General features: G+C 39.4%; 2 protein-coding genes across 2 annotated transcripts in view; one reads left to right on the forward strand and one right to left on the reverse strand.

The window, feature by feature from the left end:
• cenpp (centromere protein P) overlaps nucleotides 1–22468 on the reverse strand; it is a 93537-nt gene extending 71069 nt beyond the window's left edge. Inside the window, exons 1-6 of the mRNA XM_014471925.2 lie at nucleotides 22393–22468; nucleotides 21394–21552; nucleotides 21159–21310; nucleotides 20602–20690; nucleotides 19258–19346; nucleotides 14157–14253 (exon numbers count right to left, since the gene is read on the reverse strand). Coding sequence (XP_014327411.1) covers nucleotides 14157–14253; nucleotides 19258–19346; nucleotides 20602–20690; nucleotides 21159–21310; nucleotides 21394–21539 — 573 coding nt within the window. The 5' untranslated portion in view covers nucleotides 21540–21552; nucleotides 22393–22468. The remainder of the gene's footprint in view (nucleotides 1–14156; nucleotides 14254–19257; nucleotides 19347–20601; nucleotides 20691–21158; nucleotides 21311–21393; nucleotides 21553–22392) is intronic.
• ogn (osteoglycin) lies at nucleotides 984–10803 on the forward strand. Its single transcript, XM_005807568.3, has 6 exons — nucleotides 984–1224; nucleotides 5020–5089; nucleotides 5862–6026; nucleotides 6665–6867; nucleotides 7073–7165; nucleotides 9877–10803. The coding sequence occupies exons 1-6, from the start codon at nucleotides 1081–1083 to the stop codon at nucleotides 10045–10047; spliced, it is 846 nt and encodes a 281-aa protein (XP_005807625.1). The 5' UTR covers nucleotides 984–1080; the 3' UTR covers nucleotides 10048–10803.
• Nucleotides 22469–22766: the final 298 nt, after the last annotated feature.

Raw genomic sequence — 22766 nt, forward strand, 5'->3', positions numbered from 1 at the left:
CGCCTCTGCAGGTATGAGCTCTATGTCTATCTACAGCAGCAAGGACTATCATGTATTCTAACTAGTCTGCTGCTTTGTAACAGTGTTTGTGAAAACTTTTAAGTTATGTCTGCCAAACTGGGAGATGTCCAAATGTCTCATGCAGGACATGTTTGAAACACGTAGCACAATTTACTTGCGTGCCTCAGATTTTTGTCTGTTTAACTGAGAGTATTGTATCAAACCTTATTGCAAATTCACATCATCGAATCTTAGTGGATTCCTGGCTTTTTTTAATCCCACATCTCAGGTAACTTTTGAGCTTTGTTCATGCACATTTCGGACTTTACAATGTCAGAGAATAGCTACAATATTTTCCTTTAATCAGAGAAAGTTATACTAAAAAACAATTTCCATATCAGAAAATTTTCAAGTTTGTCTGAGCTTTTGGTGTAAATTTACTCCTCTGAGGTCAAATTGTTATTTTTCTGCAATCTACAATGAACCTCATATTCTCTCATATAGATCTGCGTACAATAAGTTAAATCAGGTAATGAATTTGCATTGAATACATCCAGACTTTAGTCAGTCTGAGTAAACAGACAGACTGGTGACCTGTCGGTGAGGAGGACAGGTTGATGATTAACATCAGTCACCATTTCTACTCTTGATGATGAAGAGAGAAAATCAGAGACAAAAGCAGGAAAGGTTTGATTATGAATGATTTCTGACAATGTCTCTGCTGGACACCAGATTTTCCTCCAGACAAAACACTCTCACTCTCTTATGCTGCCAACTTTCATTTTTTCTGCTCTCTCTGCAGTGTCTGCTCCCTCCTGGTCATGTTTAAGGGACATTTCAGAGGAAAATAGATGTTTGGATATGCAATGCCTCGCTCCGTGTGCGTGCATGTGTGTGTTCCTCTCCTCCTGCAGATGGATGGTGGGTGGTCAGGAAAGGGTTAACAGCTGCTCTCTATAAACTCTGCAGGAAGCTCAGCCTTTAAATGCAGTGATTTGTCAGAGCTGGAGCTGAGAGCGCGGTGCTGACCCAGACTTCCTTGAGGCTCGGCGGTGTCTGCATCACACTGCTTCGGACAGCATGAAGGCACTCCTGATCACCTGTCTGCTGGCGCTGTGGCTGACGGCGGCCTCGGCCCGGATGTCCGGCCCGGAGCTGCGCCTCAGACCCGGATCTTTACCCAACGGATACATCAGCGAATATTTGAAGTCAAGGAGAGCGAGGGTGAGGAGGTTATCGTTTACATCTGACCTGTAGCCACAAGTCGGTAATTATTCCTTAAGTGTCCACATTGATTAGTGTCTGGAAAATGATTCCAGTTTAGACACATCTCTCCTCAGTGTTGATGACTGTCTTTAGATTTAAAACTGTTTAGTTATTTTTATTGTTATAACACTTGAATTTTTGATTAGAATATTTTTGGTTGCTTTTCTTTAACTTAAACCAAAACCATAAATATTCTGAGCTTTTGAAGTAAATCAAGCAGATAAAAAAACAAACATTGAAGTCCTAGCAGAAGATTTCTCTGAACAATCAAAGCAACGTGAGAAACTGTGAGGTCAGAATCTAAAGCATCTCATTGGGCCGTCAGGAGCAGCTGGAGTTTGTCTCCCAGCTGCTGATTGATATGAAACTAACTGCTGTCAGCTCTGATTCAACCATCTCCTCTCTAGCAGATGGTTCACCCAAACAACCTCCTGTGTGTTTTCACACCAATCAAAGCTAACCCTAAACCGACAACCTCCTTCCAACCACAACAGTTCTGCATGAGTCGACTGCATCAAGCAAAACCAGCAAACCAGCGAATATTTGTCAGGAAATTCCTCCAGGAGAAGAAAAACCCTCAAAAATCCACAGAATGAGGAAACCGTGGTGGGACATGGTGAACATGGACCACAGCTTCACTGTAATCAACCTTTCTTCTTCCAGCAGCTCTCAAATGCATTCAAATGTAATCAATGTGGATAAATGTATAAGATTAAATAGAAAATATGGAACTGTAGCTGTTCATCCTGATTGGTTGGGTTAAGGGTGGATGTTGCATCCAGCTCCCGTTCGGTCTCAGAATCGAAGTTTGTCTGTTTCCTGGCTAAAAGCAGCAGCTGAAGCATCAGAGCAGTGAACTCTGGGACAGACTGACCAATTATCTGATCACCCTGAAGCATGGAGAGCTGCTTATGTCTGCACTGAGCAGCAGCAAACAGCTCAGTGGGATCCATCCACTCCATGAATGACCTCTGACCTCAGAGTGTACTGGAAAGGACTAGGTTCTGTCTCTGCAGATTTGAATTTAATGCATCAATCGATGCCCTGCAGCGCCACCTGCATCCTGCAGGGGAGCACTAGAGTGCAGTGGACCCCTCATGGACTGGTCCACAGAAAAAATCTAAAATATTCAACAGAAAATGCAGCTTGGGGAGCTGAAATATCGAGACACAATGCATTCCAGGAGCGCATTTATTTTCCTTGATACTGACTGGCTGTATGCCCAAAAGAAGTAATAAAGGCGACCAATAAAGAAGTTCTTGCGTTGGTGCAATCCCAGTTCAAACACCAAATATACCTTAATATGCATCAATATGCACAGCAGAAACCATCTTGTTTTCTGGCCGATCCTCAAAAGACTGACCTGCAGATTTCCATTTAAGTCTGATTTCGACTCCAGACTCCAGAGTCACAATACACCTTATTTTATTGAAAAATACTGAACAATACAAGTGAAACCAATATACATTTGTTTTAGCTGCACATTACGCTCTTGAATGTAAATAATGTTTACAGCATTGCAGTTTCAACTGCAGCTCCTTTAGTGTTTCATTTTTCACATTTTAAAAACAAACAAAAGTTGCACAACAAGTTAGACTGCAGTCTTGGGATGGGCAATATGGACTATATTTTGTGGTACTATTGTAATAACAATAAATGTGACATAAGAACTATTTATTACTTCTTTTTAAGGTAACTATATAACTATGACTGCATGGCACAGCAACCATACCTCTACAAACACAGATAATAATCTAGAGAAACATTCCTATTTGCAAAGCGCTTCGTTAGGACTCCATGGCATAAAGAAGTGTGATTTGTGTCACATGAACACAGTAACGGCATTTAAAAATATTTAGAAATTTATTGGTATTTTATGACACTTTCAATGAAAAAACACGGCAATATTGACAGTTTTGGGTTTTTGGAATTTATCATGACGACAATAAATCAAAATTCATATTTTGATAAGAAATTTATTACAATAAATAATACAATAAATGCCCAACCCTACTGCGGACCTTTTTTGAAAATTAAAAAAAATTATGTTTACAGTCTTTTTGATTTTGGCAGCAGGTCTGAGAATGAGTGATTCAATTGCAAAGTGGAACCGGAGTGGAGTCGGTCTGCTCTCTGCTCCGACTGCAGGACGGGGATGACAAAAGTTTTCAGTCTGGTGCTTTGGCCTCAACTAGTTTTTTTAAGGACAATTTTGTTTACAGAAACTTCAGTGTTCTTTTTACTTGTTATTCCAGTTTTGTTTATTTACTTTTGGATATTTAAAATGTCTTCCAGTTCTGGTGTTAAATATTCACTAGAATTTAAAGTTTATTGATCTTTGAGAACGTGTTCTTGAATTATTACCATTAGATTACTTGAAAATGGTCTTAAAACAACAATATCATTGTTAATTGCAATAATTTCTGGAATAATTTATTGTCCAGCCAAACTTGTTTCGGCGGCAGGCCTAGGCGTGACCCGGTGAACAGATCTGTGAGTCAGTCTCTCATGGCAGAGCAGAAGGGATCAAGGACGGATTTCACATTGAAGAAATGGCCAATTGATTGATCGGTGCTCCTAGAGTCTGAAATATTAAAATAGGCAGCTATAAGCGTCTTTTGAGGAAGTCTCAGGTGTTCGGAGGCAATTATAGCCCCTCCACTGTACAGGGAGACATTGGGTGTAATTGGTTTGAGTTAAAAGGATCCAACTTGGTTCCTGTAGACGCTGGACTTTTCCAGGGTTAAAGAAGCAGCACTCTTCTCTCTGTCCTCCTCGCTGATGGGAATGTGGTCCTGCAGGGATGTCAGGTGTGAAACTCTGAATTTAAAAAGCTTCACAGGAGCCTTGATCCTTCCCTCACCTATCAAGTGTTGGACAGGAGCAGCCAACGTCTGCTTCCCCTGCAAGGCAGCTGGGTTTACCCTGAGGGACGCCGTCCAGAGAGCAGACTGCAGTCACTGCTTCTACAGCTGAGCAGGTTGGACATCTGGTTTGATGTGTTGGACGTGTCCTCCTGAGAGAAGACCCATGGTTGGATCCCGGAGAGCTGGAGATTACACGTCTCATGTCTGACTAGATAATAGCTTCTCCAGATGAGCTGCAGAATCCAGCTATGGAGGACTGCAGCGCTCTGATTACCGCTTCTCATCAATATCCAAACAGAAAAACACTCCACACTTCCAGATTTTCTGTCAGAAAATGACTGATAGAGTCAATCTGAAATCATTTTTACAAAATTATCTGCTTTGTGTCGACATGAAACAGTTTATTTATCAGGGATGATTCATGGGTTGGAGTTTGGCAAATAAGAAACAGTCAGATCTGAACTGAAAACCAGAGAAGCAGCCAAAGACCAAAGAAACAAAGGCTGGAGAACAACGGACCAAGAATGGTTTAAAGACAACATGAAGGTCTATATTTAAATATTCCTGAAAACTTGTTGGAAGAGAAACATTCCTACTCCAAGAAGAGGCATCAATTTATGCAAAAATATTTCAGAATATTTCCTTCCATTCAGTTTGTTTAGTATGAAATTTTAAGACATTTCAAGCAGTTGATTTAAACTCTGAATGTGACCAAATTATCTTCCTCTGCAGGCCTTAAAACACGAGTATAATGCAGAAAAGTTCAACAGAACCTGCCTGTTAGTACACACACTGCAATAAGTGTGCGAATTTCCTAACTCGACCAGAATCAGAGATTGACCCAAACACGAGGCTCTGCGTAAACACTGCTTGTTTTCTCCTGCAGAGGGCGCTACCTCCTGCTGATGAGCCGGATGCAAGCATTGCACCGAAGGAAAGTGGCGGCGGCGGTGCCGGTGAGAGAAAGAATCTGGACCTGTAAATCAGTTCTACCAGAACTCTTTTAGATGCAGTTTTAGCTTCACCCAATTCACATTCTGTAAAAATCTTCTATTAAGCACCTTTTGCACCCAGTTATTAATTAGCTAATCTAATCAATTATCAACAAATTAGCTCCACACTAGACAGAAGAGGCTGAGATTTCATATGTTGATGTTAAGAAAATTTTTATCTTGATCCTTTACAACAAATGGTCAAGTATTTACTAAATGAATGTTATTCCATTCTAGACAATACAATGTTTATTTTCTTATTTTAAAAAAGAAATGTAATTATTTATATTTTTATGTATTTTACTATTGCATATAGTAAGTGGTTAAATGAAAAATCTGCAAAATGCACAGAGTTTAATCCAATTAATTGTCAGAATAATCCTAGTCCTAGAATAGTCAAACACTCAGCAGAAAGAAATTACTTTTAAAAAACTGTTATATCTTGACAGAAATATTCTCAGAGTTGAATTATGTGAAGCCCAGTAGATTCTGTTGAGTTTGGTGAAGTTTTAAATGACAACATGAACAATCAGCCATATAATAGGAAGTCAATGGGAGTTTTTAAATGAAGTAGATTTGGTTGAATGTTCAGAAACAAGGAAAAATAAATAAACCATCACCTAAAATAAGATATTAGACTGTGAAAATATAAACATCCATAAAAATATCTAAATGTGACCGAGTCTGTCGGGTTAACCCGGGTCTCTGTGACCTGGTTCTGGTTGCTGTTCTGCAGATTTGCCCACCTGCCTGCTATGCGTCTGCCTGTCCGGTTCTGTGTACTGTGAGGAGGTGAGTCCAGACATGACCAGCGTTCCCCTGCTGCCCAAAGAGACCGCCTACCTGTACGCTCGCTTCAACAAGATCAAGAAGATCGGGAAAAACGACTTCGGAGACACTGGTAAGTCCCTGACGTCTGGACAGAACATCTGGACTCAGAGCTGAGACCTTCGTGTCCTCACAGCTGCAGAGACTTCAGAGTTCAGGGAAATAAAACATGCATGGATTTTAAAAGTGCAGGAAAAAAAGAAAAAGTCCTGGGAATTTTGAATGGATTCAAAATGCTCAAAAATTTTATTTAGTCTGCTTATATTTCTGTAAAGTCATATTTCGACTAATTCTATGATATTTTTTTTATTTAAGAAAAAGCCAGTTAGCCAAGGTAACCTTATACTTGGTTATTTAAGTTGCAAACATTTATGCACAAACCTATTTTTGTTTAAATATACACTGATGGAATTTGATACAGCATGGAAATTGTTTTAAATAAATGTATTTTTTGCTACACTGTCTTTTCCTCTCATCAGTCACATAATTCAAACAGATTCTTTAGACTGAATAGAAAAATTAGTTTCTGAATTAAAAATTGTTTCAGGATTGAAACTAGAAATTAAATTGCTAGACGCTGAAAGATTCGCATCCCTAATGGATTTGTTATTTTAGCTTTTAAGTTGGCAAAAATTTGATTTGATGTCTGAATACCTGACTGGATCATGAATATTTGGTATTAAAAAAGCCTCCCTGTGCTATCTGCTGCAGTGACCCTGAAGAGGATCGACCTGACAGGAAATATGATCTCAGAGATCGACGACGCCGCCTTCTCCAAGCTCACCCTGCTGGAGGAACTGTCTCTGTCTGAGAACAGACTGGCCAAACTCCCCGCTCTCCCCGCCAAGCTCACCTCCTTCAACGCTAATGGCAACCTGCTCAAAACCAAGGGCGTAAAAGCCAACGCCTTCAAGGTACGTTAGCAGAACCCAGCTCTGGTACCAGTCAGGGAGAGTGTATCCTATATATGATGTAAAACCAGATTGACTTGATTTAATAAGACAGTTCAGCCCTTAAAAAGGACATTAACTCGTCTGTAAATGAAGGCAGCTGAATGATGTTGCTGTAAATAAACTCAAGATGAGAAGGAAGCTGAACAGTCTCTGTTCTCCATGACAGAAACTGACCGGCCTGGCCAACCTGTACCTGGCCAACAACCAGCTGGAGGCCGTCCCCTTCATCCCAGAGAGCGTCCGCATCCTGCATCTACAGGTCTGCACCAACACAAGTAGTTCACAGAGGATGAATGGGTGTTAGGATGCCTTTATGATTAAAACCTGAAGAGTGTGCTGTGAACTAGGGATGCACTCATCCACTCTTTTCACTTCTGATCCCAACGTCTGAGGTTTAGCATTGGCAGATACCAATCCGATACAGAAAAACAGCCCAGAATTAAAACATTTATATTTTTAAGTAATGACATAATCTACTTAATTACAGATTTTCTTGATAACTCTGGACCAGTTCAGCTAACTTAAATACACCAATAGGTTCACAGGCTTGGTCACACATGCAAAAATAACTTTAATTTATTCAGTGAGTGCAGTTAGCACTTTAATAGCCAATGTAAAATAAATAAACTGAAACTGTCAAAAACAAGAGGTTCACTACTTCAGTCAAACATGTAAAAATAAACGGCAACAAACCATTCAAATGACTCAGAAAGTGCAATTAGGAAATCTAAATATAATATAAAATAAATAATAAAGCACAAAGCATAGAATTAGACTGAATAGATCTGTCCTTGTGGATCGGGCACATTGCCACCGATATCCGGGATCGAATCAGATATTTACATCCCCCCCAGAATTGTCATCAGAGGTTCTCTAGAGAACATTGAGGAGGTTCTGGTTCTGATTAACGCAGGATTAGGTTCTATAAGAAAATCTCCCAGCGCTCTGATCAGTCCATCATCTGGACCTGGAGACGGGACGGACCGCCTGCTGACCGAACAGGACAGGGACGTCCACCGGGACTGACAGGAGAGCTGTCCGACAGTTATAGAAGTCACTGAAGAAGTCCTGTTAGCAGTTAGCCATGCAGGAGACATGGAAGAAGAGATGAGAGGAGACCAAAATCAAGCTTTTTACCCTACATACAAAACTATTAAAAAAAAAAAAACTACACCATCCACTTGGTGAAGCATGGTGGTGGGAGCATCATGCTATGGGTCAGAGAAGCAGGTCAGAGGTGATGTGAAGATGTATTGATCTAAATCAGGACAATCCTGGAAGTAAATCTGAGGTTCACTTTCCAACAGGGCAATCACCATCCAGCCATAAATATTATGGGAAGAAGATTGGTCTAGTCAAAGTCCAGTCCTAAATAGGTCTGGGCGATATTTCCATAGAATTATATCACAATATATTTTCAATACCTCAATTATACATCACAGACTATATTCCAAATTTTCCTTTATAAACTACATAGAAATATTCATGTATAAATATAGAATTTATACAATATACACAATGTTTAGTGCCTCAAAGAAAACACAAAATGGATGAATAGAAATATAAACTAATTTAGTTAACTAAACAAAACAGTCTCAATGAGCTACCAAATGGAAATAAAAATACTTAATTACACAAATTAAACTGTTGTGGTTCAACAGAGCATTAGTTTTATAAGATGCTAAAAAAAGTTTCCCCATTAAGTTTTTTAAAAACACAAACATTATGTGCAAAACAAAGAACCTTGTTTAAATATAAAAGGGAATTCTCCTTTTAAAAGTGCTCAACCCTAAAATATATGTCATAAAAACCCTCCAAGCAGTAAAAGCTTGAGAACACATCCGAATCTTCTGGAACTTTGTTCACTTCCATTTCTTCCATCTGTCACAGACATTTCCACTGAAGTAAAGACTGTCAGTGTTTCTACTCTGAGTTTTCATGTTCCTACTACTGCAACTGCAATCCAAGCCACACTTTTCAGATTTTTGGTCCATCCAGTGCCCAACTCCAGCAGTCGCTGAGCGAAACATCTCCATTCCACACAAAGTTGAGGAAGTTTCCTCTCAACTGCCTCTTCAATAATCCCAATAAAACAAATTCAGGGTCATTTTAAAATAAATACATAATCTACCATGAAAATTATAAATAAATACAAATAGTTAAAATAAATAAGTAAGTATAAAAAACTGTAAAAACATAAATAAAAAAGAATAAATAAAAAGGTTAGTTGTAATATGAAAAAATGTGATAAGGGGCTGTGAATAATCGGTCTGTTTTGAACTCATTTAATTTAATTTTTTATTTCATTCACTCAATATTAAATTTGAATAACTAAAAGAAATCATGAATGAAAAGGAGCAGAAAGAAGTATAAACTTATAATATCTGCCCCCCTATTTACATAAATTTAGCTATTGAACTCTTAAAGACTATTATAGGGTTTCCCTTAGTGCAATATCAGCCTGGCGGGCCACCAAGCTTTATTTGCACCCCCACCAGTCTAACATTGTTTATCTATTATCGTTTTGTTTTTTTAATACACCACTAACAGTGAGACCAGAGTCTCTTTGAAATGGTTGGAAGCGCAATGGCAACATAAAACGGTCAGTACGTGAATACATATTGAGATTGAGGTCAGGCGTCTTTTTTTAATTCACTCCTGCAATTAACATGCTAACTACTTTAGCGAATAAAGTAACACGTCACTTTATCGTGTTTGTTCATAATGTTTTCAAATAGCACATATTTACTTACTCATATTTTCAAACTTCTTGTGAACTTGAATCATTTTTTAACTTAAGGACACGTTGGTCGCCAGATGGCTGGCCTACCGCCCCGACCAGCGGGCTTAGCAAGTTTTCTAGGTGAAACATATTTTAAAGACAAATGAAATACGTTTGAAATGTTTGAAATATGAAGAAAAATTAGACAACAAAACATTCGCTTATTCTTCACTCTTCCTGTGTTTCAGGACAACAACATCACAGAGGTTAACACAGACACCTTCTGCAAGTCCGACAACTCCTACTATCTACGACTGAGCCTGTCTGAGGTCCGGATGGATGGGAATCCGGTGGTGCTGTCCAAGTACCCTGACAGCTTCACCTGCATGAAAGTGCTGCCTGTGGGGCGGTACCGCTGAGGAGAACCAATGTCCCAAAGACTCACTCTAAGGCCTCTGCAGCAGAATGGTTCTGGTTCGGTCAGTGTTGTCACTTTAACGAGCAGCGACGGGTCCAGCTCGGCTCGGTTCCCCTCCTGACTCTAAAGAGATTCTCTTAGATTTTAATAATAATAGTTCTGGACTGACAGAACCTTCATCTTAGATCTGGAAAAAGACCCAGAATAAAATAGAATTTATATTAAAAGAAGGGAAATTTATTCCGCATGACGAACACGTCCTGCTCATTGGAGGATCCCCGCTCATTCAAAATAAACAGGCTCCTTAATTTACTTCTAACGATTTTCCCAGGTAATAACAGGTGAGTTTTTTCTTCTAGTCTAATCTAATTTAATCTTGTCGTCATGGTGATCCTTTGTCAACTGAACATTTTAAGACGTTTCCCTCCGGATGCAACGCTGGATAAATGAGCTGTGATTAATTCAAGCATCCGACTCGTCTGCATGGCCTTGCAGACAACGGTGGTGATGATGATGATGATGTTCTATAACTTGACTTCAGTTTGTTTTCTAATTTATGGTCCAGTTGAGGTGAGCTGGAGAACATGTATCTATGAACTTCAGTAATGTGAAAGTTACTCTCTTGTTTTCACTTCTTTTCCAGGTAAATAAATCTTTGTTTATGATAACTGATGTGAATAAGAGGAGCTGTACAGAAGGAGGAGTGTGTAACATGGCTGTATTTGATATGTTAATAAACTGTTTTTGATTACAGTCAGTCTGGATTATTGCTCCATTTTTTATCATGTCACATTTATTGACAGAGAAGAACCACGAGTTTATTATAAAACTAATAGCCAGTGCTGCAGTATGACAGGATGAATCCACACATTAGGACAAACTGTGGTGGATAGATGTTTCAGGGATATATGGTCATTGTTTCTTTGTCTCCAGTTTGCAAAAATACGATCTTAAGTTTTGAGGTGTATCCATCCTCATCTTTCATCAGTCTGGCACTGAAACCGCAAATCACCAACATCCTGTTCAACTTGAACCTGAGCTCACCGTCAGAAACTTTAAACAGTTTCAGCTCCATAAACCGGGTCTGCAGGATCTGTATACCAGAACCAGGACAGCTAGGCCTGTCACTGGAACAGCTTTTGCTGGTCGATTAACTGTCCCAGAAGTAATAGCAATAAATGATAATATTGTTGATTTGAGACCATTTAAAGTAATATAACAATGCAAAAACACATTCTCAAAGACCATAATAAATATTTGAGACTGGAAGACATTTTAAATATCCAAAACAAATAAAACAACAGAAACAATATGAATCCTCTGTAAAACAAAATTAAATAAAAAAATCTATCAAAAAAGAGCTAATTGAGACCAAAGCACCAGACTGAAGACTTTTGTAATTTTTTGATAGAAAGAGAAAAGAGAAAAATAATAAATCATGCAATTGAAAATTATTGGGCTTGTTCACATCTATCATTTGATTAACTGATTTATTGTTTATTGCAACAGGCCTAACAAACCGCACCACAATCATCCAGCTGGGTGATGTAGAGTTGCTTGGATGTAATATTTTCTTGGCTATTATATTTCAACTGTTGTGAATTCAGTTTCTGCCTCTCAATACAGGTTATAAAAGTAAGATTAGTTACCATATCTACACAGATGATACACAGCTCTACATAACAATGTCACCAGGTGACTCTGAATTCATTTATTCAACAAACAGAACACTTATATAGCGCTTTTCAACCCAATAAGGTTTCTCGAAGACGCTTTACAATTAAATTAGTTGCTTCCATTCATACACACATTCACACACTGATGATGGCAAGCTACTGGATTGTAGTCACAGCTGCTCTGGGTCAGCAGCTGGCTGACCCAGAGCAAAATGTGCAAAATGTCAAGGCTGACATTTTGTACCATTGGCCCTTCTGAACAGAAACAAAACTGAAGTTATTTTCTTTGGACCTACAAAAAGACGAGTCAATGCACAGCTTCAGTTATCACAGCTATAAACTAGTGACCAGGCCCAAACTCTGGGTGTAGTGATGCACTCTGACCTGAACCTTCAGAGACACATAAAGACAGTTACAAAGTTGGCCTTCTATCACCTGACGAACATTTGCAGGATTAGAGGACTAAGGAAGATCTAGAGAAACTCATCCATGTATTGATTGCATTGATAACTGCAACAGCTCCAGAACGCTGCTGCTGGCGTTCTCACTAAAACCAGGAAGATAGAGCACACCACCCAGTTCTAAAGTCCCAACATTGGCTCCCTGCAGCTCAGAGAATAGACATGTTAGTATATAAATCAGTGAACGGCTCAGCACTACAATACATTAAAGATCTACTGCTGTCATAGCAACCTTCCCGACCTCTCCGGTCTTCTGGTTCTGGGAATGCAGAGCAGAACCAAACATGGAGAAGCGGCATTCAGCTTCTATGCACCACAAATGTGAAAACCACAAAATAGCCGAAACACTGAGTTCCTGTAAATTAAGGCTAAAAACCTAACTGCTTAGAGTTGCTTTGATTAGTAGTAACTGGAACATTGATCAACATATTTGATGTGTATTTGCTTCATGAAATTTAATGGCGGCATTTAACAAAATGTAATGTTTATTGCTGTTTCATTGTAAACTGTATGATGTTTTATGATGTAAAGCACTTTGAACTGCCTTGTTGCTGAAATGTGACTTAAACTTGACTTAATAATACACTGCCTGTTCAATCAACCATGAAGACATGAACTGTTCCAGAAGGGTCTAATTGTTGGCATCAAATAAAGCAAACATCTGAGAGTAACATTGTGTTGAAAAGTTTGTTAAAAATTTTAAGTGGGGAACCGTTGTCTTTAAGGAAAAAATCTTGACTTACTGATTGAAGAAAAGACAGCTGTATTTGACTTAGAGCATTTCTACATTAGCAAGATGAAGGGACATGAGGGCTCCAGGCATGAACAGCTTTAAGAAAACCACTAATCACTAAGACCAATCAGGGAAAATGGGTTCAGTTTGACAGGGAGCATAAAAATCAACCAATGGAAGAAGATCTTGAAGAAAATGTGCCTCAGTTCCTATTGATGGGTGAAGCAACAATAACACTGCAGTAACATGTTTTCCTGATGTGCTGCAGCCCAGATTAGAACCAGAATGCAGTAATGTGAGAACACCAAACTGAAAACATCCATTAGCTGCATCAGACGGCTCTCATCAACACAAGCCGTTAACATGTCTGCGCACCTGAGAGGGAACATCAATATGAGCAGCCCTGCTGAGGCTCATAAAGCCTGAGGTTGATAGCTTTGGTCTGTTTAGCGCTGCGGTTCACCAGCAAGAAAAACATTCAACACTTTCCATATAATTCATTTATTCTGTTTATTTATTTAACCGGTTTTAAGCTGGTGTTGTCTGGCTGTTATTATGGTATGGAGAACGTTACAGCTGGATATTTACGATGAGGAATGACATTTTCCACAGAAACCCTGAAACAGATGCAGATGAAGCTAAACTGCAGTGTTTGCAGCACGCGGCCCAGTATGGAAAATGTGTGTTAATCGTCCTGCAGTCCTGCCAACTGGGCTGGACTGCCGACTCGCCGAGTAAACAGGCCAATGTGTTCCACACCACCGCCGCCGCCACCGCTTGGTGTGTTATTTGGCATCTAGCTGCAGCCTGTCCAGCACCGTCCCGCCCTGACATTTAGACTGGTCCCACTAATTAACACCTACAGCTCTTTTCCTCTTCATCATCTGAGCAACACAGAAATACGAGCTTCTGCAGAACCTAAAAGAACTAAAAACAAGCTGCTGGACTACAGAGAGCCTCCGTGAGTCAGATAACAGCAGAAAACCAAACAAACACAGTTGGTTCTGGATGCCTCACACATCCATCAGTATGACGAACAGAACCTGGAGCAGGTTCTGCTGTCATAAAACCGTTTGAAGAGGTAAACAATCGGAGCAGATGTGCAACTAATGAACATCTGGTTCTCCACAGGAGAAAATTAAAACAAAACCAGAAGAAGCATTGACGTCTAATAACCCAGAACCAGGACGTCTGCAGATCAGTGGGAGGTTCTGGTCCATCCAGTTCTAATCTGACTCACCTGGAAGTGCTGGAAGGTTCTGGTCCGATCGTCGCATTTCTCTGAGAAACTCCTGATGGTTCTGAAGAACAACAGGAGGTCCCGGGTCTCCTCCACCCTGAAATCACAGCATGTCGTCACATGATGGCGGCGTTCGTCACGTAACCATAGCAACCACAAACAGCCAGGCTGCCTCTCGTCTGAGCTTAAACTGTTTTGTCTCTGTTTGCTTCAAAGCGACAACATCTTATGACGTCACAAACTGACTGCAAAAGTTTAACAAATTAAACACACAAAAATAAAATACAAGAATCCAGATACTTCATTTTCAACTCGTAAAACAAATAGTGAAAATCATAACATTTAATATGTCTAGCTTTTGATTCATTAGAAATAATTTAACTTCACAAGTTACAGCATCTGTAAAAAATATTCACCCCCTTGGATGTTTTACCCTTTTTATTACTTTTATAAATCAATTATGATCAACAAAATTTGCCTATTTTGATAAATAAATGGATAACAAAATTTCCTCTCCTGCCAAATGATTTCTAAAAATGAAATAAAAATATTAAATTTAGTACACTTCACTGTCCCAATTGACTTTATAAATTTGTTTTACTTCAGTTAAATCATACGTCCATTTCAATAAATTCTAGTTACAAATCAGAGCATTAAGCTCAATTTATTATTCAAATTAGTTAAAAAGGTTTATGTCTAAGGAAACCCAGCAGAGAATCGAGTCATTAATGCAGGATTCACTACTCCTGGACCAGCAGGGGGTGACAGTGGAGAGGAAAACCTCCTCTTTAACAGGAAGAAACCTCCAGCAGAACCAGAACCAGAACCAGGCTCAATACGAGATAAAACATCTTAAAATCGGATTCCCGGAAAGCCAAAAAGTCAACATGACTATAGTTAAATGTGCAGTTATTTTTATGGTCAAATCTAAACCTTTAACCTAGTAGAAATATGTTTGTTTGTTTTTTTAAACAACCTGCCTGTAAGACTACAGATGGAAATTATCCACTTGGCTATAATCTAAAATATTTAATATGTATTGTCCCATTATTAAAAAACAAACTGAACTGGAATATTTACAACAAAAAACTGTAGAAATACATCATACAATGGGATCCAGATTAAAGCAGAGCTGCACAGACTAGTTTATTATTTAATCACAATAAAAACACTAAAACTGCCACGATGGTTATGACTGATCCACGTTTTCACTCTGCAAAGTACATCAGGTGTGGAAAATTAAAGGCATCCCACTGGACAAATGTGTTATCAAAATGCTGACACACCTGAATATTTATGCACTTCCTTATTTTGTGGTAAATATTTTAATTTGTCATTAAATTACATCACTTTTAACTTTGATTTTAAATGTTCTTTTGTCTTTTTTTTGTAAAAAATAAAAAAAAACATTTTGTTTACTTTGACTGATTTCTAAATCAGTGAAAGTAAAAAACCTTTTATTGGTACTGTAATTACCCATACCATACCATACCATACCATACCATACCATACCATACCAACTTTATTTATAAAGCACTTTAAAACAACCACAGCTGATACAAAGTGCTGTACATCAAAACACAACATAACAATAAAAAAAAAAAAAAACATAAAATAAAAAACCAACATTAGCAACACACCAGTCCAGCTCCTACAGGCTAATACCAATGTCTGATGATGTCTGATGATACACATGTTCATATGCAACTACACTCCGGTCAGGATGAGGTCTGGACTTTGACTAGGCCCATGGAGCACCTTGATTCTTTTCTATTTCAGACATACTGCTCCCAACGACTGTTAATGATTATCACAATCAGAAAACATCTTCATACCTTTATGAATTCAGCCTGACCTCGTTTTACTGCTAACATTTTAATATAAACCAAAATTAATTTCTGAATCATCCAGATAAATACAGAGCAGAAAATAAGAAATAAAAGCAGTTTCTTCACTGAAGCAGGCTGCGTATGACACGGCGGAAACGCCTAGGTCTGGTCCAGAGTGTGACGGAGCCTGGGACATTCTGGTGAAGGATTTCCAGAGTTTTCCGAGGGGGCCCAGGGCTAGACGGCAGCCGGGTTAAATTTCCAGATGACTGTTATTCCGCACGGAGTCGATGGAAACATGGCAGCAGCCTGACTTCTAATGCAGCACTATCAGAGAGGCAGACGGAGACAGAGAGATCCCAGTTTGATAGCAGAAGGACTGACTGGTTGAACCGGGTCGGGAGAAAGAGATAAAATCTTCAGCGGGGAATGAAATAAAACACCGGGAATGTTGAGCAGATTAATCTTGATGGGACTGAATGAAGACGTGAGGAGGTTTTCCTGGATTTCAGTTGTATCGTCACAAAGAAACAAGAAAACTCTACAAAGGACGGAGCTCTAAACAAAAGTCACATTTCAAAGCAAATCAACATCAACCAGGTGACAAATTAGGGTCTATCGTACTCAGCTGAAGCCAGAAGTTTACATATGCCCAATAAAAATATACTTTTTATCCACTTTTTTCTCACTGTCTATTTGCTAAAAGTCATAATGGTGAGTGAAAATGTGCAGGACAAAAGCCAGAGACTTTGTGAAGATGCCGCTGATGCTGGTGAGTCAGAGTCATTGTGAAATATATTCTGTACCGACGTGGGCTGAAAGGCTGCTCAGCGAGGAGGAAGCCATCACTCCAGAAGAAACATAAAAATTAAATACCGTAATAGGAACAAAGATCTTCATTTTTGGAAACATGTCCTGTGGTTTGATGAGACTAAAGTGGAACTGTTTGGACACAATGACCATTGTTACATTTGGGGAAAAAATAGGATCTATATGATGGTGGCAGCACCATGCTGTGGTGGTTTGCCACAGGAGGAACTGGTTCACTTCATAAAATAGATGAAATCATGAGGAAAGAACTTTATGTGGAAAAACTGCAGCGTTTTAAGAAATGGACAAGAACTCAATAAAACTGATGGTTTAACCCAAATCATCCAGTTTAAAGGTAATGTTTACAAATACTGAGAAGATGTATGCAGACTTCTGATCTGGTAGACATTAATGAGTAAGTCTCACAAATTCGTTCTCTTATTGTAGAAGTTTTTAAAAAATATAAATAATTCTAGTGATTCTGACTTGAAACAAAACATTCTGATTTAACTTCAGTCAGAGTGAAAGAAAACGTAGATGCATCTTTTTATTTGGTGTATGTAAACTTGTGGTCCCAGAGGTGTGTAACCTTCTGGTTTCAGATGTGTGTAAACGTCTGCTTACAGGTGTGTATAACCTTCTGATTCCAGCTCTATGTGGCATTTGTGACTCAGCAGAGAGAAACAAAGAACAGTTGTCATCTTTGTGAAAGGACCAAAGTGGCACAGTGGGGTTGAAGTCAACCCAATGCTGAGCAATCAGGCTCCACTCATAAAAGGGTAAACAGGCTTTAAGACCGAATAGTGTACTGCTGACAAGATTATAATCCCAGATTAAAACAAGAGAGACCATAGGACAAGCAGCCATCATATGAAAAAGAACCAGTCACCATCGATAACGGAGGAGGAACTTCTGGTTCCCACCAAGCTGTTAGCCGTCTGGTTCACTGATGACGGATTGATCTCCAGATTACAGATTAAAATCAATCAAAGAGAGGCCTTTAAACTCCAGCTAAAAGTAAGAAAGAAGATGATGAGTGGAGGAGATGATGTCTATCCTCACCCAGACTCCTAACAACACACAGTGAGGTTTCAGAGAGCTGAGCAATTCATTTAAAACACCTGGGAATGAAATAATTCAATAAAACCTCGGCAGAGGAGTTCAGATCATAAAAAGGTTCAACATGTCTCCTTTAAAAGCTTCCAGCTGAAGCTCTGCCTTCAAATAGAGATGCAGTCGAACATATTTTTAACTAAATGAATTTTAATGAATGGAAAGTTTATTCACAAGCATTGTTTTCCCCTCCTGCTCAGTACCAACAGTCACTAAATCAGATCAACATCAGAAAGATCCACATCAGCTTGGATAAAGTGGGTAATCCTGGAGGAGGAAACCCACCCTGACCTCGGGAGAAACTCATCAGCAGCACCTGAACCCGGACGGATCCACCAGAGATGGTCCATCTGGACTGGACAGTAAGGACTGGCTGAAACACACACACACACTCACTCATAAAGCGAGGTCCTGACGGAGCAGCAGCAGCTGAATCATTGTCTTCAGAATTTTTCCATGTGCTGGTTGCCAGGTTCTGCAGTCTGGGTCATCCGATCCAGATGTGGTTTGGCCTCAGACTCAGAGCCAATCAGAGCAGAGCAGACGCTCTGCAGCAGAATGAAGAACGGACCAGAACCTCTCAGCACTAGGTGTTAGACTGACACACTGATAATAGGGTCCTGGTCCCACCTCAGCCTTTCCATCAGGATGAGGTCTGGACTTTGACTAGGCCACTGAAATACCTCGATTCTTTTTCAGCCCTTCTGTCATTGATCTGCTACTCAGTTTGAGACCCTGGTTCTGTTGAAGACCCAGTTTGGACCAAGCTTCGGATGTGGGTCAGAAGGACTCACATTGGACTCTAGAATACTTTGGCTGCAGTCAATTACAGCAGAAGCCCACTTCATCATCTTTCCCCCATCGTGTTCAACAGTTGGTATGTGGTGTTTGGTCTCTTCCATCGCGGTTCTGTCCATCACAGTCCAACATCTCCACTCTGGTCTCACTTGTCCACAGGACTTTGCCCCATAAGTCTCGTCCTTCTTCCACATGCAGTCCTGCTGACCTCAGTCCGGCAGCCATGTTGTTTCTAGAAAAAAAAAAGCTCCCCCCCCCTTCAACCCTCCCAAGCAGCCAAACTGGTTCATGGTCATGATCTTTGACTTTAACCTGCTAACTGAGGCCTGTAGAGTCTGAGATGGAGCGCTTCGGTTTCAAAATGATACATTTGTATCATGTTATCTTAACTTTAAAGTTTCCTCAGTAAAAATCAGAGATTCATTTTAGAGGATTATGACAGCTGAAATAATGTATTTTTCCTCCTGGTTAATGTTTTCAAACCCTTCCACCTGGTTACTCCTCATTCCCTCTCAGATTATCCCCCATTAGTTATGACTGAAGGTCGGTACCTGGACAGGAAGCTGCTGAGGCTCTGCAGGTCGCTGGAGTCCAGCACCAGGTTCAGATCTCTGATTCTCCGCTCTGTTCTCGATCCATCCTGCAGACATTACATCCATCAGTTAAAACAGTCCAGCATCTGCTCCAGTTAGCTAACAGATCCAGCTTCAATCCTGTTTGCACAAATTAGAAATTTACTTTGACTTTCCTAAATTAGAAAAATGATTTCTGTGAAACTGTTCTATGATTCAAACAGTTTCAGTTCACACATATAGAAAGTATCCAATGTATGGTATACATGATGCAAAATAGATATTTAGACTAAGGCATGCAGGACTGAATGCAGATATGTCACTCCACAGAGAGAGGACAAATGCAGAAAAAGACACATTCAGAAGACACAGGAGGAGGCAGAATGACAGCATGAACAAATTCAGAACTTTATCTCCATCTAGGGATGGACAACATATCAATAACAATATATACCATCATATACACATGCTCAACATCAATAGATAATACATTAAATATGTAGAATCCAGAAACACAGCATTCTGGGAGATGTAAGCTTTAGTCACTAAACCTCTAACAACCAGCTAAATACAGTTGGTGGCATCAACTTTCTCGCTCACTCTTTGGTTACCTAGCAACTCATTCTTTGGTTACCTAGCAACAACTTGCTGAAAAACTTGTGCAGAAGCAGTTTCAGGTTTCACCATCGTGCCTCATAACTGCTTAAAAATAAAAAACTATGGCATGGAGTGAAAACTGGATAAAACAGAAAAGGTCATGCTCCGAGTTTGCCAGTATTTCAGATATTTAAAACAAAAAAACGAATTAATAGTTATCGATAACAACAGATGTGAAATGCTTATATCCTGAAAAATTTTCTTTTCCATCTTTTCCAAAAGCTTGTTTCTTGTTTGGGGACTTTTTTCCATATTTAGGGGCAGATGACTGAATCCATAACCAGTGGTTATTGAGTTTTTTTTAATTTATCATGCGAATAATTAATTTAATGACTTAAGTACAAGTGATGAGCATCATTCCTGAGGTTTCAGGAGCAGCTGAAATCACTAATCTAATTATGGCTCTCTGTCACCCACTGCTGGCTAAACCCTGAACTATTTTCTAATATTTCTCTCTAAGATCTCCTCTATCCATCATCTGACACTGATCTGGAGCTAACAAGGATAGAAAGCAAAATCCCATCTCCTCCTTCTAACCTAAATACAGCCAGAGAAACAACAAACAGACACAAGAAAATTAAACAACAAAGAGGCTGAGAACAGCTGCTGGTCCCAGAGCCAAAATCAGTAAAACGACCATAACATCAAGAGAATAAAAAGACTCACCTTGAGCTCAGAAAGCTGGAACTCTACCTGGAAGACCAGCTCAGAGCTGCGACCTGACAGACAGACCTGTTGGACCACCTCCGGACCGCCTGGCACACACACAGAAACAAATAACACCAGACTTTTATTCTGAAAGAGAAACTGGGCATCTGACTAATGAGGAAACTTGGTGCAGTTTAAAAGCCCAGTAAGAAGGTCAGAGTAACTGGTTTTAAATAACACAGATGAGTCTAACAGATAAACAACATGTTGAGCAAATGGCTAACAGAAGCTGTGTTTCCATTACAAATGTTTGCAAATCTTTGTCTCTACTCTCCTGATGTCAAAACAACACAATTTCGCAACTGCATTAAAAAATAAATAAAATTAAAATCACATGTGAATCAGCTTGTTCATAGAGATAAGTAAAAAAAATGATTGGAGTGATAGATGTAAACAGTTAGAGAAGATAAATACATCATTCAGCCATGTCAATATCAATTTGTGCAATTTGATGGTCAATGGAAACGCAGCTAGACGTCTAGTGTTGGAAATGTCCAGCAGATTCTCTTCCTTACGGCTCGGCAGGGTCTTTGTGATGCAGCTGTTCAGGCTGATGCCATTCATCTGAGTCTGGAGCTTCAAGTCCTTCTCCAGCTCCTCCACCTCCTCCTTCAGCCTGGACACCACCGTCTCCTCCAGGTCCTGCGTCCGTCCACAGACAAACGCTCTGCAGAGACAGTCAAACATCCCATCATTTCTCTCTGGTACTCAAACATGGAACCTGATGGTAATAAAAGGAGATAAACTCACAGAGCGTCCTGCATCTGTCCCCTGAACTGGAAGGAGACGTTTTCCCAGCTGTCCTGTCGCTGCTGCTGCAGAGCTCTGATCTCTGCCTGCAGCAGCTTCACCTCAGCCTCCAGCTGCTTCACCTCCTTTGCATTCTCCTCACTCATCTTCCTCTTCTTCCTGGAGAAACAGCAACAACACTCAGACGTAGGCCTGTCACAATAACTAATTTTGCTGGACGATAAATTGTCCCAGAAGTTATTGCAATAATCAATAATATTGTTGCTTTGAAAACATTTTCAAGTAATTTAATACATTCTCAAAGATCAATAAACTTTCAATTCTAACGAGCATTTAACAATGGACATGGAAGACATTTCAAATATCCAAAATAAATAAACAAAACAACAGAAACAACAAATAAAATGCACTATGACATTTCTATAAACAAAACTTTCACTTAAAAAGGGCTAGTTGAGACCAAAGCACCAGATTAAAGACTTTAACATTCAGTTTTTGGTAGAAAGAGAAAGAGGAAAAAGAAAAAGCTAAATTATACAAATGGAAGTTTTTGAGCTCGTTTTACTTCTAGGATTAGTTTTGCTGCGCTTTACGTTTCACTTATACTTGAGTGATGTTAGTATGAAGTAACTGTCCTCCACTATAACTGGAGAACAATGTCTGGCTAATCTATTAAGCTTATATCTTTGAATCAACAACACAGCAGACAGACTTACAATTTATGTGGAAGTAAAACCTTAGTTCTACACCAACCTTGTTTTTCTAATGTTATTTTTATTACGCAAAGTTTGTTGCTCAACCCATTTCTGTTCAAAAAGCTTAAGAACTGTTATGTTCAGAAAAATAACCAACAAAAACTACCATTTACCGTATTTATTTATTAAGAAACACAATAAAATTCAACTTATACGTAACCAGACAATTCAGTGGCCGTATAAATTCGGCCACATTAAAGTTGTTGCCAACCATTAGAAGGCTAATTTAAAGCTTTTTATTTACCTGGTCTGCGTGTCCCAGCTGATCTGTGGAGCTAGCTGTTTGCAGCCTCCCGCTCTCTGGACTGTACCACCTCGGTCTGAAATTAGAGGGTGAGACGGTGTTGCTGTCGAGTCCTTTTGACCTTACTGGGTGCTTCTGTTGGTACAAAAACCACAAATATAAGTAAACTCAATCTAAATGTCATAAAATAATGCGTTAATATTGGTAATAAACTGTAAAAATAAGATTTACTCGGGAGCAAAAATGTGAAACATCCCCTCTTCCTCTACACAGTAGATGGGACACAGGAGATATCTCGAGAAAACCCGAAAATTTGTCTTTTTCGCCAGGAGGAATATAATTTTGCATATGTATTATATTTTTTAATTAAAATG

This window comes from Xiphophorus maculatus, chromosome 20 (genome assembly GCF_002775205.1).
Source record: "Xiphophorus maculatus strain JP 163 A chromosome 20, X_maculatus-5.0-male, whole genome shotgun sequence".
NCBI lineage: Eukaryota > Metazoa > Chordata > Actinopteri > Cyprinodontiformes > Poeciliidae > Xiphophorus > Xiphophorus maculatus.

Coding starts and splice junctions, on each gene's coding strand:
- ogn (XM_005807568.3), top strand. CDS start 1,081: ATGAAGGCACTCCTGATCACCTGTCTGCTGGCGCTGTGGCTGACGGCG. Junction 1,225..5,019: donor TGAAGTCAAGGAGAGCGAGG/GTGAGGAGGTTA, acceptor TTTCTCCTGCAG/AGGGCGCTACCTCCTGCTGA. Junction 6,027..6,664: donor AAACGACTTCGGAGACACTG/GTAAGTCCCTGA, acceptor TATCTGCTGCAG/TGACCCTGAAGAGGATCGAC.